The sequence below is a fragment of the Zosterops lateralis genome (genome assembly GCF_965231275.1).
Source record: "Zosterops lateralis genome assembly, chromosome: 2".
Taxonomy (NCBI): Eukaryota; Metazoa; Chordata; class Aves; order Passeriformes; family Zosteropidae; genus Zosterops; species Zosterops lateralis.
This window is the reverse complement of record NC_139763.1, coordinates 100,880,505-100,899,016: the sequence shown is the minus strand read 5'-3', so window position 1 is coordinate 100,899,016 and position 18,512 is coordinate 100,880,505. Positions and strand designations below refer to the sequence as shown.

The 18,512-nt window shown below is 58.7% G+C and overlaps 1 protein-coding gene across 5 annotated transcripts in view; it reads right to left on the bottom strand.

Moving 5' to 3' along the window:
- Positions 1–1,249: 1,249 nt before the first annotated feature.
- Positions 1,250–18,512, bottom strand: part of ARAP1 (ArfGAP with RhoGAP domain, ankyrin repeat and PH domain 1) — a 30,212-nt gene continuing 12,949 nt past the window's right edge. For 2 of the 5 annotated variants that reach the window (XM_083855391.1, XM_083855392.1), the window contains exons 7-33: positions 17,665–17,734; positions 17,265–17,385; positions 16,944–17,149; positions 16,464–16,570; positions 16,165–16,364; positions 15,983–16,068; positions 14,658–14,840; positions 13,537–13,711; positions 11,964–12,098; positions 11,566–11,701; positions 10,975–11,077; positions 10,692–10,887; positions 10,323–10,368; positions 9,948–10,111; positions 9,453–9,665; positions 8,436–8,541; positions 8,065–8,212; positions 7,779–7,862; positions 7,553–7,621; positions 7,272–7,389; positions 6,318–6,431; positions 5,749–5,891; positions 5,252–5,284; positions 4,318–4,400; positions 3,811–3,861; positions 3,365–3,428; positions 2,478–3,179 (exon numbers count right to left, since the gene is read on the bottom strand). In XM_083855391.1, the coding sequence (XP_083711517.1) occupies positions 2,850–3,179; positions 3,365–3,428; positions 3,811–3,861; positions 4,318–4,400; positions 5,252–5,284; positions 5,749–5,891; positions 6,318–6,431; positions 7,272–7,389; positions 7,553–7,621; positions 7,779–7,862; positions 8,065–8,212; positions 8,436–8,541; positions 9,453–9,665; positions 9,948–10,111; positions 10,323–10,368; positions 10,692–10,887; positions 10,975–11,077; positions 11,566–11,701; positions 11,964–12,098; positions 13,537–13,711; positions 14,658–14,840; positions 15,983–16,068; positions 16,165–16,364; positions 16,464–16,570; positions 16,944–17,149; positions 17,265–17,385; positions 17,665–17,734 (3,484 nt within the window). In that variant the 3' untranslated portion in view covers positions 2,478–2,849. Of the gene's footprint in view, positions 1,877–2,053; positions 2,092–2,477; positions 3,180–3,364; positions 3,429–3,810; positions 3,862–4,317; positions 4,401–5,251; positions 5,285–5,748; positions 5,892–6,317; positions 6,432–7,271; positions 7,390–7,552; positions 7,622–7,778; positions 7,863–8,064; positions 8,213–8,435; positions 8,542–9,452; positions 9,666–9,947; positions 10,112–10,322; positions 10,369–10,691; positions 10,888–10,974; positions 11,078–11,565; positions 11,702–11,963; positions 12,099–13,536; positions 13,712–14,657; positions 14,841–15,982; positions 16,069–16,164; positions 16,365–16,463; positions 16,571–16,943; positions 17,150–17,264; positions 17,386–17,664; positions 17,735–18,512 lie in introns of those variants that run through there. The other 3 variants (XM_083855394.1, XM_083855395.1, XM_083855393.1) reach the window with 3 other exon arrangements.

Genomic DNA, 18,512 nt, shown 5'->3' with positions numbered 1-18,512 from the left:
ATAATGGATGAGTGAACGGGTATCTAACAAAGCTGAGCACTAATGGTATTTCTTGGCACATCCTTGAGATTTGGTGCCAGGCATCTGCTCCCGGCCCAGAGTCCTGGGCACTAGAAGCCCCATGGGGCAGCCTGGCACAACAGAAGGGGAGAGAGGTCATGAAACCAGTCATGATGAAAGCTCTCCCCCCTCTTCCCAACACCTGGGTCCTCATCCTGCCACAACAATGAGGTGCCTGAGCCACACACTGGTATAGTTGAGGCTTGCGGGGTGCTGTTTTCAGGGGGAGGTGGAGACACAGGTACCTCCCCTTCGTCTCCCTCTCGGTGGCTCCTCCACCCCTTCCAGCGCTGCAGGTGACACTGCCAGCACCGTTGCCACCATCCTGCTCCCTGGCAGCGCCTGCAGGTGATTGACAGCCCTCCTGCTCCCACGCATGACTCACCGACAGCCCCTGTGGCGGCTCAGCACAGGGAGGGGGCGGTGGGACGCCCCCACTCAGGGCTGCCACAGACAACTCAGCAGGGAATGATGCTCCTAGCCCTGCAGCTACACCCAGCCCCCTGCATCCCTCCATCCCTGGGGACCAGCATCCCTGCTTCCCATTACCCCTGCATCCCCTCATCTGTGGGGATAGTATCCCCACATCCCTGAAAACCAGGGAAAGCAGAATCACAGCTACCTTCTGCCACTCAGGGTGAGCTCCAAGGATGTTCCCCACCACGATGGCTGTGAGATGAAGCTCAAAGGGTTTCCATGGCAAGTTCCAAGGTCACAAGCGCTGCCAGGCAGCAGCAGCACACAGCATCAGCCATGGGCTGTGGGGAGGAGTTCCCGTGGCTGCATGATCTAAAGAGACAGCTCCCAACCTCTGGCTTTGAAATGCCCATTGTGCCTCACACTGCAGGGGCCCAGGCCCTGAAGCACACCTGCAAAAGTGTTATTGGCAGTTCCCACCCAGTCCTGGTGACCTACAGTGGCAGTCCAGCATAGACACCAACTCTGGCACTGGCACAGCGTTATGGCTGCCCTGGCAAGGCTCAGCAATCCTGGCAGAGGATTGTTGGACTGGGCTGCACTGCTCTGTCCCCAAAAAGGCAGCTCACTGCCTTCTCCATGGCACCCATTCTCTGGCCACCACCCAGCAGGTGCCTCTGGGACCATCCCTCTGCACTTCCAGGTTGCCAGCTCCCGGTGCTCCCTGCCCTGTGCAGCTTGCAAGAGACCTGAACACTCCCACTTTGTTTCTTAAGACCTTTAATATCCTCAATATGCCGCAGTGGGACACAGGGGCTGGTGCTGCCATCTCCATCCTGACAGATGGAGGACAGAGACCAAAGCACCCCCTTCCCAGTGTTGGTGAATACTGAGGCTCTTGTCACCCTGCCCTACCTGGCACGGAGGGGACACTTCCCCAGGAGTGATGGGAGTATGATGGTGCCGTGCCTGGGGCCAGGCGTGCATCCCATGGGAAGGGCTATTCCTGCATCCCACAGGAAGGGCAGTTCCCACCTGCCTTATCATTTTAGAGGAGAAAGACTTAAAAATAGGGGATGGAAAAAGAAATGTAAAAGCCCTTGACTGCAGCTCCCAGCCAGGCTCTGCTTCTCCCCCCGGAGCTGGGAAGAGAAGCGGTGGCCAAAGGCAGCCGGGGCACGGAGTCGGGGGACTGATATCCTGTGGGCTGTCTGGCAATGGCTCCCAAGCCCAGCTCTGCTGGGGCAGGGGGTGGCCTCGCTGCCACCTCCCCTCCTGGCTGTCTGTGGTCCGCACAGTGGAAGGTGAGAGGCCCCATGGAGGCTCTGGAGGCAACAGGACCCCTGGCAGGTGCCGGGCTGGCACAGGACCCTCAGGGCTGCCCCACTTGGAGATGAACCTGTGGCATGAGTGGAGAACAAAGTGTCAGTGAAGAGGACAGAGCAGGCACTCCCAACCCCTTTCCACCTTTGGGGACACATGCCATGTCCCCAAGCCAGGATGGCAATAGGACAGAGCCATTGGCTCTCACTGTCACCAGATCAGGACAGGGGGTGCAGGCAGCAGGGAAACTCACTGGCATGTCAGTTTTCCAGTTCAGACGTTCCGCAGAAGCTGGAGACAAAGGGAAGACAGATCACCTTTCACCCACAGCCTCCTCCTCCTCCTCCATGTCTGGGCATCACTGGCAGCATGGCACCCAGGGGGACACAGGGGAAAACCCCCAGCAAGAGAAACCACGGTTGCCCCAGGCTCACTGCAGTCCCAGAACCCCTTCCCATGCTGGCCCCGTGTCGGGGGACACTCACCCACTGTCCCCTGGGAGCCCTGGTGTGCTGGTCCCCTGTACCAGACCACAACACCACAAGCACATTGTGAAGCACAGCAAAGCCCTTGGACACTTCCCCATTTGCCCTCCGCTATAAACCTGAGCCTGTGCAGGGATTCCAGGGCAGCAAAGTTGCTGCTCTCTGCCCTTGAGGCATCCCTGAGCACCCACTGGGTGATGCCCAACTGATGCCGGTGGGGGATTTCCCTGCACAGAGCCCTGTCCCCTGGTTTATAGCAGCAACAAGGGCCCAAGTGATTGGCTTGGAGGTGGTGGGATCATCTCTGTCCCACCACCAGCCCCGTGGCTGGGCAAGAGTCCAGCAACAGCACCCGCATGGTCGAGGGACACTCGATGGGTGATAGTCCCCGGGCAGGACAGCTGTTGCAGACAGACAAGACAGCAGGATGGGGAGCTGATCTGTGACCAGGACAGAAAACCCACCCCTGTTAGAGGAAAAATCAGAATGACAGCATCCCCTCTTTTTGCATCACATGGTTTGTGACCCCCCTGGACCCAGGAGACCCCACCAGCCCTCAAAGTATCAGCTAGCCCCCCCAGATCCATCACTGGAGATGATGAAGTCATAAGTAATGGGAACAGGAATGGGAGCCAGGATATCCCCCACCCAGGTTTGGAGACCAGGACCCCCCCACCATGTGATGCAGGGGGGATGCTGCCCCGCACGGAGAGCCATCCAGTGGCCCGGATCACTCACAGTTAGGGGGTCAGTAGCAAAAGCAGCCACACTGTTCCTCATCTCGCTCTCATTGCCCCGCAGCGGGATGAGGGAGATGTTACCCAACCTGGTATCCTGCTGCGGCCGCGCCACCCGCGCCTTGGGACGCTCCGAGGGCCACAGGGCACCCCCGTTCTGCAGACAGAGGGGACAGTGATGGAGACTCAGCCACCCCAGGACCTCTCTTTTGCCCTGGGGTGCTGGTGATTAGGGATGCTTGGATACCCCAAAGCGTTTCTGCTAGCCAAGCATCCCTCTGGGACTGTCCCCCATTGGGTACCCCACTTTTACAGGAAGTCATCATCCGGCCCACTCCCTACCTGCACCTGGAGAAAGGTGGCAAACCACTCCCGCAGATCAGCCTGGGTGTCACAGCACAGGTACCTGTGGAAACAGTGTCAGCAGCCAGAGGAAGTGGTGGAGGCAAGTAGGGTGCACCTCCTGCCCACCCCAGGGACACCTGCCTACTCCTACTTCAGCAGCTGCTTCGCATGAGAACCCAGGGGACTGAAGGGAACAGCCACAGGCCCCAAGGGGAACCTGTATGAGGCCCTGAGTGTTCAGCCAGGCTGCCTCCACACATACAATGTCTCTGCCATTGTCAGCAGGGTGCAACTGGATGATCTGCAAGGTCATTTCCCACCCAAATAATTTCATGGTTCCTATGATTCCCCATCTCCCCCTGCCATGGCAAAGGCTCCAGAGAGCTGCCACGTGTCCATCTGTCCCAAGGATAAGTTTAGTATCCCGTGTCGCTTTCCCTCACCATTGCTGCTTCTCGTGCTTCTCGTTTTCGTAGAATACTGTAAAGCCCCAGCTGGAAAAAGGGAGTGAAAACATGAATCCCAACAGCCCACGCTACTGTCCTCTGTTGGCCAAGTACCCCAGCAAACCTTTCCCATCCCTGCCATCCTCCATCCCTGAAAACCCCCCATCGTCCCCTGCAACTGTCCCCTCCAGCCCCACAAACCCTCCTCCAGTTCTGCAAATCCCCCCAGCCCCACAAACACCCCCGGGGACAGTGCCAGGAACAGGGCTCGGGAGACAGACAGGGCAGGGACAGCGCGGAATACAGGGCTGTGGACAGTGCCAGGGACAATCCAGTCCCGCTGGCTGGACGGGGCCGCAGCAGCGTCCTACAGGGCTGCTCTGACACCTGGTGGCAGGAGGCCTGGCCAACAAGGGATGGGTCCGGCAGCCAAAACTGTCCCTGTCCCCATCTCCACTCCTATCCTCATCCTTGGGCCCCACGGGCCACCCCTTTGCTGCTCACCACGTCGGGGGTCGAAGCTTCTTTTTAACACCCAGGTAGACCTTCAGGTTTCGGACAGGCCACTCCTTCTCCGGCTTGTGACTCTGGGGGAACAGGGAACCAGCACTGGGTTGGTGGCTGCCAGACCTGTCCCCACCCACCCCAGTGCCCACCGTTGCTGAGATAGGGTCCACCCCCCAGCAGGGAGGAAAAGCTGTAGTGATGTGGTGACAAGGAGAAGGGTGAAGCCCAGCATGGAGCAGAACATGTGTCTGCCACCCATGGCAAGGGCCACAAGTAGCAGTAAAGGGACATAGGTGGCCTGTCTCCCCTAGACAGTGCCAGTTGCTTTCAGAGCTGGGACCAGAACTGGCAAGTTGTGACAGGGTCTCGAGAGCCTGGCACTAGCCATTCCCCATGGGATCCCACCTCATACCCCTCCTCAGCATCATGGCCACATCCATGGCATGATGGACCCAAACGCACTCTGCCCAGAGCACATTCCTAAACATCCCACTGCCATGATGGCACAGCATGAGGACCCTTCCAGGCCTGGCTGTGCCTTGCCATGACCCAGAAGCAGGTGCCACGCTGGGGACCCCAGGGACCCTCCATCCATGTTCATACGCAAGCAGTGTTGACTTACAAGAGCCCGATCCAATGCCCACAGGATGGGGAAGAAGCTCAGCCCATCCCCATCCTCTCTGGTCCCTTTCCCAGACCCAGCTCTGCTGCCTGGAGTGAAGGACAGCGGGACCCCCCAGCCAGAAGGGCAAAATGGGGAGAGATGGTAGCACCAGGGACAGTTACAGTGATTGGCACATGTGTGCTGTGGGATTGGATTTGAGACTGACCCTGGATTGGATCTGAGGTCAACCCTGGGCAGACTTGTAAGGGCAGAGGGCATGGAAGCCCCTGCACACCAGCTAAGCCCCCTGTTCCCCTCCCTACTCACACTCTCCAAGGGGGAGCTCCGCTGCCTCAGGGTCTGTTCAACAGAGGAGAGGGGTTAAGGCAGAGGTGGGGACCCCTCCCTGCAGCCCCCCTGTGCCCTCGGGCAGGGCATAGGGATGGAGTGGTTAATGTGCTAGGGTGCAGTGTCAGATCAGGGTGACCAGGAACTGGGGGGCAGGGAGTGGCTGCCCCTGCACAGCCAGCATGCCAGCATGTCCCCCCTCAGCCCTGGCACTAACCAGGAGCTCTGGGATCTGCTCCAGGTCTGGGTGACAACACTTCTGGAGCCAGCTCTGGCACTGCCCACACTGCCCATGGCTGCCTGCACTGCCTGAGTGATGCCAGCTCACATGGATCCCACGTCCTCAGGGAATCCCCACAAAGTTACAGTGTGGCAAGGCAAGGCAGGGCAGGGCCAGGGAAGGGCCAGGGAAAGGGAGGGGAGAGGCGAAGGGCCAGGGAAGGGAGAGGGAAGGGAGAGAGAAAGGCAGGGCTCACCCGCACTTCTTTGTAGAGGCGCAGCCAGGAGTGGTTGAGGATGAAGTAGCGATCATGGAAGCCAGTGCTCAGCCCAAGCCCCAGCAGGTTCCTCTCCTCCCGGAATTTCATCATGCCATGCTTGCAGTCACCCACTCTGCTGGCTGGGGGCACATGCCTGAGCGGCTCCAGCCCCCCAGGGGGGTCAGGCCGCCCAAGGAGGGCACAGCCAGACCCTCACCCCCTGGAACAGGAGCCCTCCAACTGCTGCAGAACCCTGGAACTACCCCTCAACTCCCAGGCCAGGCAGGGCAGGCAGGACCAGCTTCCCTACTGCTCTGGGCACAGCATTTGGCCATAACACTGTGTCAGGGGGCCCCAAGTTATGCTAACTGAGTTGGTGTCTACTTTCTAACTGAGGTGGTGCCTTCTTGCATGGATCCCATACCATCCTCTATTCCCAACTCTTTCTCCATCCCCTTCCCTCCACTCTGGATCTCCATCTGTCTCCAATCCCCATCCCATTCCATCTCGTCCCACCTCATCCCCTCCCTTCTCCCCCTGCCCAAACCATGGCCCCTGCCTCTCACCAAGGTAGACGAGCATGTTCTCCATGGACATCTGCTTCTTCACCACCAGGTAACTGTCTGTCCCAAGGCAGTGCAGGATGGGCAGAACTTTCTCCGAGTAATGCAAGGGCCGCTCTGTCAGTCAGGAGACAGGCAGGTCTCAGGAAGTGTACCCAGGGCCAGTTCCCATCCAGACAGCGTTAAGACTTGTGTTCTGAGGGTGTGGCATGGTCTTGCCACTAAACTGTGTCCCCAATTACCACATCTACAGGTCTGTCAATTTTTCCAGGGACAATGACTCCACCACTGCCCAGGACAGCCTGTGCTAGGGCTGGACAACTCTTTAGTTGAAGGAATTTTCTCAAATACCGAGCCTAAACCTCCCTTGGCATAACTTGAGGCCATTTCCTCTTGTCCTCTCACTTGTTACCTAGAAAAGACTGACTCCCCACCCACTGGCAGCAGGAGCTCAAGGCACCAGCAGGGAGGACCAGAGTCTCATCCTGCTTCTGTTGATCTCTCCCTTGCTGCTGCCTATGGCCAACATAGGGGTGCTCACTTTGGTGGCCAGAGAACCTGGACACCTCCCTCCATCAAACTTCAAAGGCACTTGAACTCCTAAGGATAAAAAGAGATGTCCTGGCCCAAACTCCAGCCCATCTGCAGTACTCAGCCATGTGTAAGCTGAATGAGATAAGCAACTGTCCTCCTGTGAGGACCTGGAGCCCATCCCAGATTGCTCCATGGTGCAATCACAAGGGGAGATTTTCATACCCATCCCTATATCCATTCCCACCTCTAAGTGCATCTCTATCCCCATACCCATCCTTACTCCATCTGCATCACTATGTCCATCATCTTTTCCATCCTCATCCCCACTTCATTCCCATCTCTTACTTCATCTCCATCTCCACCTCTAACATCATCTCCATCTTTCTCTTCCCCTCATCACCACCCTCATGCCCCTGCACCAACCTGCCTCTTCCCTCTCATTCACTTCAAAGCAGCTCCAGTAGTCCTTCTCCTTCATGGCAATTTTCCGCCGGTCCAGGATCTCAAAGATGAGCTCCTCAGCTGTCATCGTGGCTGGGATCTGAGAGGGAGGGGGCAAGTCTCCATCAGTCAGTTCCCAGGGCCCTTCCATCCTCACACCACAGAGGTACCAGCTCAGTGTGAGGCCCCCTTGCCACCACAGAGGCTTGGACATACAATGAGGGGATCCCTGTCCCCTCTTCACCCTCTGCCCAACCACTCACCTTGACATGCTGCTCTGTCTCTGTTTTCTTCTCCTCCAGGTAGACAGTGCAGATGAAGTCCCCAGCTTGCTGGAGGGCAACAGTAAAGTGCTTAAACCTGCAGCTTCCCACGTGTGAGTGAAATCCCCCCCACCAGTGTGGACATCCTTCACCCAGGCATGTCCAGGAGATGCTACAGTAGACACTGGGGGCCCCAGGAAAAGACATCCCCATGTCCAGGACCCACCTGTGTTCCACTGGACGATGCCTCCCTCATCTTCATAATAGCTGTGATTTCATTCTGCTGCTTTTTCATCTCTTGGTCATTGACCTGCCAGGGAAGAGAAGCCATCAGGGCTGACCAGACCATCCTGGCTCCAGGCTTCAGGTTTCCAAGATTTGAAAAGATGTGGCCCTCTCTCCCCATGTCTCCAAAACAAGATGTCCACAGACAAAGCAAACCTGACTTCCTCCTCCTTCCACCTCTCCACCCCTGTGAATGTCCACACACTAGGACCCAGGGGTGAACCTACGTTAAAGATCTCCACATAGTGACTGATGAGGTCCTCCACCACACGTCCTGCCTTGTAGTCCTTCCCATCCGTCTGGAAGAGTGTGGGCCCAAAGACAATGGCCAGGTTGTGTGTGTTCATCTGGTTCTCCCCAGAGAAGCACTGGACCCTGTGGGGAACTCTGTCAAGATTCCTGCCCCAGAACTCCCCCCGGACCCCTCCCTTCAACCCCCATGCATGACACAATGCTTGCCATCAGGCACAGCTTGACCCCAAACTCCTCTCCTTTACTTGCTGGGGACATGAGCCAAAGGATGAGGGCTTTCCCACACCCCAGAGCTACCAAGGACTCCACAGTGGAGAGGTTGGTGCCCAGCAGGTCGATGCCATACCGGAAGAGGTGATTGATGAGCGCCTTCAGTGTGGCCCGGTTCACCGGAGGGAGAGCAGCCAGGAGCTGCCGGTACTTGCCAACCTTTTCCTCTTCATCCTCCAGGGCTGCAGAGGGAGAGAAGGAACACAGAGGAGCACAAAGCAGAGGTTAAGGCTCAGGACCACACCATCCGTTCTACAGACTTCATTTCCCCTCTCTTGTCCCAACATGGGGGTGGAGCATCCCAAATCCATGAGGCCAGAGAACATCCCAGGTCTGCAGAGCCAGAGCACACCAGAGCTGAAGCATCCTAGAATCATGGGACCAGAGTAACCCAGCATCATGGGGCTGGAGCATCTCAGCATCATGGAGCCAAAGGACTCCAGTTCCATGCAGCCAGAGTGTCCCAGCTCCATGGGAATGGAGCATCCTGGCTGAATGGGGAAGAAGCATCTCAGCTCCATGGGGCTGGAACCTGCCAGTTCCAAGGTGGCAGAGCATCCTAGGGCTGGAGAATCCCAAGTCAATGGGGTGATAGTACACCTTCTTTATGGGGCTGAATCATCCCAGACCTGTGAGGCCAGGGCACTCCAGCTCGGTGGGGCCACAGCATCTCAGCTCCGCAGGGCTAGATCACCCCAGATTCATGGGAACAGAGTATCTCAACATAACGGGACTAGAGCATCACAAAGCTGGAGCATCCCAGCTCTCTGAAGCCAGAACATCCCAGCTCCATGCAACCATAGCTTGTGTCTGTTTTTTGCTGAGTGCATCTAGTGTCCAGTGAGCAGATCCAGAAGGGAAGGGGGATCTGGCTGTCTCTCCTGACTCAGCCCCACCCCTGCCAGAGTGTTGAGTGTGTACAGGGGCAGCAGGAATGCAGTCCACTCCTCACCCACCAGTTAGACCCCAGCCCAGGGGAGCAGGTGGAGCCCAGACATGTTTCTCCAAGCCATGAAAGGGACAAACAGGCTGCACAGAACTGGGTAGCCCTTGCCCCTCCTCCTGTCACCCACAAGCAGCTCCCAGGGCTCACCTGTTGCCCACAGCCACTCCGGAGCCCACCGCCGAGTGAAGAGCCCATCCCCAAGGTCACGGAAGAAGCGTTTGAGGGTGTTGGCCACATCGTCCACCTGGTGCTCGCCCTCTTTCAGGCGGACGCGGCGCGCATCCCGCTGCAGCATCTCCAGAAGGCTGGTGGTCTTGGAGTTCTGCCCGCTCTTGCGATAGATTCCTTCAGATGTCAGCCCTGTGATAGAATCAGTGGGGATAAGACCCCCTCTACAGGAGACAGACCCCACTCCTGGCCCACCAGCTCCCCATCAGACACTGCCAGGTGCCACGGAGTATGCCATCCCACAGGTGTTCCAGTGTAGAGATGAAGCCCACCCACAGAGCTGGAGCAGACCTTCAAGGAGGGAGGGAAACATATCACAAGTATGTAGAGTTCTCAGCCTGCCACACCACACCAGTGGGGTGACCTGAATGCCACGCTCTGGTCCCTGCCAGCGTCCCAGGACTTGACCCATACCGCATTGGGTGATGTAGTCAATGCAGCGGTCCACCAGCAGTGGGACGTCCGACTCCGTCATCTGCTGCTCCGACAAGGTGTCTCCCGAGCTGCCTGCAGCCTTCTGGATGGCGTGGACCCAGCCCAGGAAATCTAGCTTCCGGTCCCCTTGGATGTACAGTGTCCTGCCAGCACACCTGGGCTCAGTCTCAGTGGTGGCGTTCCCCCACACCACACTGCATGTGTGCAACCCCCAGGAAGGCTGGCCCTGGGAGCCTGCAGGTGATCCCAACTCAATTTTGGGGGTCTACAGTCATGGCTGGGAAAGTAAAGACACTCCAGAACAAGGAGGGGTATTTGGCTTGGGAGAGGTCCCCCTCTCCCCCACCCTCTTACCTCCGCCTCTCCACCAGCACCAGAACCTCATGGTCCCCCTGGATGGCTGAAAAGGAAGGCAGAAAGCCATCACCTATGGGAACATGTGGTGCCACAACTCCCCTACACCCACATGTTGTGGGAAGCTCTGCCAACAGGTCCAGCTTCAGTCCAAATGGGACAAGCAGAGATAGGGAAGAGGATGGAGAGGGGAAAGAGGACGGAGAGGGGAAAGAGCAGCGGCATTCCCTCTTATTCAAGGGATATTGAGCTCCCCAGGAGTGATATCCACCAGACTCCTACCAAAAGCTAGGTGCACCCTAGGGCAGGATTTGGAGGACATGCCTCCCTCCCAGCCAGGGGTCCTGCCAGCAGGGCAGTGATACTCACAGAGCTCCTGCAGCTTGCGCAGCTGGAGAGGCTCCTGCTGACGGCCATCCTCAGAGCAGACGTGGAGTGTGGAGCCAACCAGGGCAAACCAGCCCTCCTGGGCATGCTCCAGGGTGAGACCCCCTTTGTAATGCAGCCGGCCAAGCCGTTCAAAGTCTAGTGCCAGCAGCTCCTCGGCACGGGGGTGGACAAAGGACTGAGCCAGGGAGGAGAGGAATCTATCAGCACCACTGCATCCAGCTGCCACCAGCACCCAGAGCCACCCCAGGCCTCTGCTTCCCACCTTGGCAATAGACTTGAGCCATTCTCGAGCCGAGTCAGGGTTCTCCAGCCCGAAGAGGTAGAGTCGATCTGCCTCGGTGTACACCTCAAATGTGTTCTCAATCCTTTAGCAGGGAGGAAAAGGGGAGCCTGGGTGGCCACAGGGGTTGGATAGAGCTGGGTGGGAAATAGGGGTGTTCCACAGGTGGGAGCATCCTGCTGCATGGCTGCTGATGGCTCTGATAATGGCTGATCTAATGTGTGATCCCCCCATGGCCCCAGGCACTCCAGCATCCCTGTGCTGCCAGACACCTTCCAACAGGGGACACAGGGACTGGACAGGGGCCACAAAATGGTTACAAAGGAGTTGAATCAGGGTTCTAGAGGGATTACAAAGCAGCTACAAAGAAGTCTCAAAGGTGTTACGAAAGTATTGAAAAGATGCTCCAAAGGGGCTGCAAATCATTTACACATAATCCATGCAAAGCCATAGGTTCAGGGGCCATTGGTGGGGTTGGAGACTACAGTCTCCCTCATGGGGGCCACTGGAGCTCTGCCAGGCCCTGCAGGAACAAAGGGGCAGTCAGGGTGCTCCAGAGGAGTACAGCCTTACCCATGGGCATGGAGTGGGTTGTTCACCAGGCAGACAATTTCCTCCACCCTGATCTCGCCATTGGGCACAGTGTTACGGTCGTTCTCATAGTAGCTGAGCACACCATCCTGCAGCGTGCACCACCGCCGGCTGAACTCTGCACAGCACAGGACAGCACTGAGCAGCTTCCCTGAGCTCTGGCCCGCCCCACAGCACCCACCCAACCAGCCTGAGCACTCCAGCAGCACCCCCTGGGTGCCCATCTGATGTGACCACCCATCAAACCAGGCTACCAGGCGATGCTGCACTTCCCCACCACCTTTTCAATGCCTGAGAGAACAGGGGAGGGTGCAACTTCCCCTCTCAGAGCAAATTGCTGTGGACCTCCCAGCTCCCTCCTCCCTGTCTCACACATGTACCTTCTGGGCCCTTCCGCTCACTGATGGGCTTGACCATGGAGGGGGTCTTGTAGAGGAAGCCACTGTGGGTAATGGAGGGCAGGTGCACAGAGTAGTGCTTCTCCTCACCGCACACCATCTCCAGGCGTGGTGGCTCTGCAAAAGGGGAGATCAGTCTATCCTGGGGAGCTGCCCTCCTCCTCCAGCCACACAAGGCGGCTGGGTTTCCCCATCTCAGCACAAGGAGCATCTCACAGGCTGCACCCCACAGCTGGGGTGCGAGGAACAGTGCTGGTATCCAAATCCAGGGCTGACTGGGAGTCATCCCACATCCTGAGTCCTCCCCAAAGCCCTTCCCTAAGCACTGAGCTGGGGCTGGATGGGAACAATGTGGGGAGGTGGGGTCCAAGCTCCCCCACCACTGAGGTCACTCCCAGGCTGTTCCAGAACCCTGATGCTCTGCAGGAGGTGAAGGGCAGAGAATCACAGCCCTGCAGCTGAAATAACAGCCCAGGGCTCTGTCACTGCCTCCTCATCTGATCACAGCCATGTCCCCTGCCTAGATTTCCCTACCTTGCCAGCAAGACCCAATCCCACTTCCTCCAGAATTAAGTAGCGATAGGATGCAGGTACACCTCTAAATCACACCCAGGTCAGAGTGCAGGGTGCCTGGAGCTCCAGATGGGGAATCCAGGATGAGGCAGATCCCTGTTCTCCCAGTCCAGCCCTGCTTCACACGCTGCTGGGCTCATCCACCCCAGCAATCCCAGGACACTGGATATTGCTGACCCCAGCAGTATGAGCCCAAGCTTTGGATTTCTCTGGCTTATTAGAGTGGCCTGGGAGGCCTCACAGCTCTCCCAAATACCTTTAGTGCTGACATATCAGGAAGAGCTGGGCCAGCCCCAGACCTGGGCAAATTCCAACTTCCACAGGACAGACTCAGCTGCTGAGCCAAGGAGGAAGGCGACAGCTCTGGCAAGTGCTGCCCAACCCCCCATACCTCTGTTCCACTGCCCAAGTGTTCCTGCCCACCCACCCAAGGCCTTTATTAGGGTGCAAATCCCATGGGAGCCATCAGCCCTCCTGAAGTCAAGTTCAGGGGCAGGGGTGCACATCCAGCAGAACGAGACTGGTCATTAGGGGGTCAGCCTAATGGGGGAAGGGGGTCAGACTCCCCTTCCTGCCCCAGGGACATGCTGGAGGTGGGGGCTGCCCATCTGACAGAGGAATGTCCCTTGAACCTGCCTGGAATGCCCACAGCATGCCAGCATGGTGTGGGAATACTCTCTCCTATCCCTTCTGGTGCCTGCAACACCAGCCAGCAACTCCAGATGGGCTCCAGACCAGTGTTCCCAGCTGGGTTTAAGCCCCCAGGGGTGCCCCAAAGCCTCTCTTCCCCCTCACAAGGTACACAGACCCCTGGCAGTGCCAGCAGATGGTGAGCCTCCTGCCAGGAATCAGCTGGGCAGGACACAGAGCTGGGAGCAGCTCAAAACATAGCTGTGTCCCCCAGAACACCCCAGCAGCAACTCCGGGGATGTCGTCACTGGGTGTGAGCCCACGGTGGAGCTCCAAGGGGGTCAGCCCTTACCTGAGGTTTTGTTGTGGAGCAGGAACTCCATCTGCAGCCGCTGCCCACTCCTCTCAGCCAGGGCCAGGAGCGTCGGGCACTGGGGGTCCCCGGTGTCGCAGGTCACCGATGCCCCACAGAAGAGCAGAGCCTGCGTCTCTGCCAGGTCACTGGTGGTGACGGCCGCACACAGAGCCTGCAGCAGAGCCAGGAGCCCGGCGGTGAAGCTGATGGCTCCCACCCAGAAGGAGAAGAACCCCAGCAAAAGGGGCCGGGTGAGTGCAGGGAGCTGCCGGACCCCCGGCCGCCTCCCGGCCGCCTCCCAGCCGCCTGGTCAGAACAAAGGAGCCTCAAACTGGGAGAAAAAGTTTGGAGCCGGCAGCGAATCCCTCCCTTAAGGAGCCGGGGTGAAGTCATACGGCAGCGGGGCGGGCCGGCCGAGCCAGAGTAGGAAAACAAACAAGCCCACATGCGAATTCCCTCGGCTAACTGGGCCCCCCGTGTACCCCCAGCGCTTGTGCAAACACTGGGGGAGCCATGGCAGGGGCAGAGCCATGGCAGAGCGGGAGGCGAAGGTCGGCAGCCAGAGCGCCAGGATGGCATTCCCTGTGTGAGATTCCCTGTGTGACACTGGAGCCTGGCACTCTGCCAACAGCCAGCAACAGGAAATGGGCGCTGTGCCTGGTCATTGGGAATGCTGGCCAGGTACTCCTGGGGAGGGATGTCAAGCTGCCTCAACTGGGATGTGCCCCCAGCCCAGGGCTTGACCCCAAAACAATTTGCAAGCCAGGGAGAGGTAAACCCTGTGGGTGCCAGGCTGTGGTAGGGAGATCCCTTCTTGGATAAGGCTCTCCAGGCTGGACATGAAGCTGGTTATGCCCCATGGCAGAGATGTTACCCTGTCCCCACCGCTGGCTCATCCCTCCTGGAGACCCCAGGCCTTGGCTTGGGGTGCATAGGGAGGACACAGGGTGTGCAGTGGAGGCTGGGGGGATACAGGCAGGAATACAGGCAGGGAGGGATGGCAGGCAGTCTGCCTGGACACAGACTTCACTCCCAAAAGAGCTCAGGACCCCAGCTCAGCCCCACTTTCTGCCCAGGCAGAACCCCCGAGCTGATGCCCATCCCTGGGGGCCACTGACCCTGTCCAGCTCCTCCTGGTTGCCGAAGAGCGGGTGGTAGCGGCGGTACTTGCCCTCCCGGTACTTGGCGATGACGAAGCGCCTCCTCTCCTGGCTGCCGCTGGCGGGGCTGATGGCCTCGCTGGGAGGCACATTTGCAGCCCAAAACTGGTTGGCCATCATGTTGCCAAACTGCTGGAAGAGCTGTGGGGACAAGGAGACGCCAGTGTGACAATACTCCTGGGGCACTGTGGGGGGGCTTTGCTGGGGGCAGGTTGCTGATCCAGAGGAACAGTGGGGTGCAGGAAGAGCATGGGTGGTGGAGTGGAGTGGAGAGTGGACAGGGTGCAGGTGCACCCACCCACTGCAGGCACGCAGCATCTGACAGCCCCCATAGCCGGCTGCCAACTCCCCTTCCTGCCCAGGAAAAATCACGTCTGGAAAGAGGGAGGTGGAGTGGTGCTCAGTATCCATGGGGACAGATTCAGAGTGTTTTCGGTGGCCCCTTGCCACCCCGCTACCGACAGCTGAGCAGTGCCATGAAGAGGTTTATCAGGCACTCACATCCCCTCAATGCCCAGGGGAGAGATGCAGCGCCCCGCGGTTCTTAGGGATGGAATGGGTGCATGCCAGAGCCGAGGAGGGGCGGTGCGAGTTGAAGCCCTGGGGATGCTGGGGTGGTTTCAGGCAGCGTTCCCAGAGAGGGGAGGGGAAAGGGAGCAGCCGCAGGCAGCAGCTGGAAGCGTTTGGGAGCTCGGGGAGCAGGCAGTGCCGGAGGCGGGGGATGCGCGGGTGGGACGCCAAGCAGGAATGCAGGCTCTGAGCAAGATGGATGGAAAGAACGGAGCCAGGCAGGCTCTGCCGGCGGGAAATGGCTGCCAGGTTAGGTCTTGAAAGGAATCCCAGGCCCCCCCGCCCCCGGTCCCGGCCCTGGCCGCACACATTCCTCCGCCCGGCGGCCGCACCGCTCCAGGACACTGCGCTGCCCCTGGCCCCGCTCCAATAACCCCACAGCCACGGCCCCACAGCCTCTCCAGCCGCCCCACAGCCACCTTCCCACGGACGGACAGACAGACAGACACCATCTGCCCGTGGCACAGAAAGTGTCGCTTGTCCCCGCCGGCACTCTGAACTGGGGCCAGGGGTCCGCAGGGACAGAATGAAAGGCTGTGGGGGGTCCTCTCCCCAGCCAAGCTGCACCATGGTGTCTCCCCAAGGGGCTGAAGTCAGCCTGAACAGCCCTGCCCTGCTCAGCACCCCCAGCCCGCAGCCAGCAGCTCCACAAGGCAGAGGGAACAGGGTGTTGCCCCCCAAAAGGGCTTTTTGGGACTGGTCTGAGCCACTACCTCGATCAGCTCCTCAGTCCACACCTTCCTGTCCATCTTCAGGCTCCGGACTTTGGTGATGCCAGGGCCCAATCCCCGGTGTTCCCCTGCCAGGGAGATGAGCCATGAGGGACCCATTTTGGGGTGGGAAAAGTCTGGGGGTCCCCAGGGATCCCCCTCTGTGCCCATCTGGATATGGATACCTGCACATCTCTTGCAGATGACAACACAGAGGTTGATGGAGGCCCAGTCAGGTTTGGGGGAGCCGCAGTCAGCACAGAAGCGGTTGGACTCCACTGCCCAGATCCTCTCGGCCACCTCCGAGTTGGAGAGTGCCTCACTGATGGACTGCTGCATGGCCTCCACCCATTCCTCCTTCTCCTGCTCCGAGTCAGCAGAGAAGCTGCCAGGACAGATGGGGGTGAGAAATACAATGGCTCAGGGTGGGCAGCACCCTCAGCACCTCCTCCCCACCCCGGAGGTGGGTGCCTGAAGATCTTACCTGAAGATCCTGTATGGTGTGGTGAGGTCAAAGCCCCGGCGATCCACCTCCTTGACATTCCCTACATTCATCTCAATGTAGGTGATGCCAATCTTCAGCCGATAGTCCTGGTGGGGGAGAGTGGGCAAGGAATGATGGGGGAATGGATGATGGGATCCAGTGCCTGGGAACTGGGATAACTCTGTCCCTTCCCTGCCCAGCTCTCATCCTGAGGGCACCTCGGGCACCACAGACTCTGGAAGTAGCTACAGTAGGTGTGATACTCCTGGGAGATCGCAAGGCTCAGAGCCAGCAGAGAGGGACAGCTCAGAGGGCAGCACCCTGTGGCTTCTGTGCTGTCCCCATTTGAGGGATGGCATTTGAGGGATGGGTGCTCTGGCTCACTGCTGCTCTACTCAGGCTGGGACTGCAAAGGGAAGGAGTCCCCCTTGAAATGGCATCAGGGTCTCTCATAGTGCCACAGCCCCTCCAGCAACCCACCTCTGCATTCTTGTAAAGGAACACTTTGTCCCCAGCCACCACCACAAAGAGCTTGTGCTTAAAGCCCCGCAGCTCCAGGAAGCCACTCTTATCGACTAGCTCAGTGGCACTGTCAGTGGCGAAGGACATCGATGACCTCTCTGGAGCTTTGCTCTTCCGCTCCTCTGCGATCTGCTGAAGGGTCCGTATCCACTCATTGCGGTCTGCTGTGGGGCCAGAGGTGAGACAGGTCAGGGTCAGTCTGGGCCCAGGAGCCAATGGGACCCATCCTTTGGGCTGGGAAGGGAGAGCAGCTGGGGAACAGAGACCCCTGTCACTCACCATCGTTCTCGGCCCGGAACACAAAGTTGCGGTTGTTGGTGACAACCTCAAATTTCTGGTCCCCGATGCTGGAGACGCGGGAGATGGAGGAGACGGGAATGAGCCGCTTGGAGTAGGTATCCTGGGTCAGGAAGTGGGGAGACACGCTGCTCATGTCTGTAGCCTCGGGGAAATGGGGCCGTTAGTGCCCCAGGTTCCCAATGCTCCAGCTCCAATGTCCAGAAGGCTCTGAGCCTCCCACATCTCATCCCCAGCACCCAGCCATGGCTGCTCCCTGGAATACTGACCCTTGGCAGAGCCACCCCTCCAAGCTGGGATGCCCAGAGGGAAGTGGCCCTGCTGGGGCAGCTCCTCTGCCACCTTCTCATCCCAAACCCCCAGATCCATCTTCTCCACCCACCTTTCCACTGTCAAAATAGCGGAGGTAGTCTGCGTCAAGCTTCACCCAGCGCTTCTGGTAGATGTAGGACCTGGCAGGGGACCGGAGGGATCCGTTGGAGGGGATGCCCTTGAACTCAGGATGATTCTGCTTGCGTGTTCACGCCCCAGTTGCCAAAAGCCTGCGGCCACCTCGACATTGATCCTGCCCTGTATCCCCAGCCCTCAATGTCCCCAACCCTCCATCATGTGCCCTGTCCCCAGACCTCGATGTCTCCAGCCCTCCATTCTGCCCTGTGTCCCCAACCCTTGATCTGGTGCTAAATCCCCAGTCCTCTGTCCTGCACAGGGATAAGAGGCCCATCCCAGCCACCCTTGAAGTCCCCAGCCCTTGATCCTATGCCCTCATGTTGCTGTTGGGAATAGCAATGGGGACTTCATGCTTTTCTCCAGGCACCAATTAAAACATGGAGCTGGGAACAAGGGCTGCCCTTAACAGCCAGGCAGGATTCAGTCCAGGAGACACATTCCAGGAGGGGTCAGTGGCACCGGAGCAGAGGGAGAAGTCATGCATCTCTATCAGGATGGGGATACAGATGAGAGGCAGGATTCTCTGGGGGCTGGATGAGAGCCCACTAGAGACCCCTCTGCCCTCCCCAGCTGTGGACACAGACCAACCATGCACCACAGGAAAAGGCAGGACACTCTTCAACCCCATTCCTTTAGCACTAGGGCTGCAGGAGGAGCCAAGCCCTTTCCAACACAGTCCAGCAAGCCCTGCCATGCAGCCCCCTACCAGCACTGAACCCCCAGGTCCCCTGCTGATGGTGGGGCTGGGGCTGGTGTGGTGGCAGGGTCATGGTTGCTTCA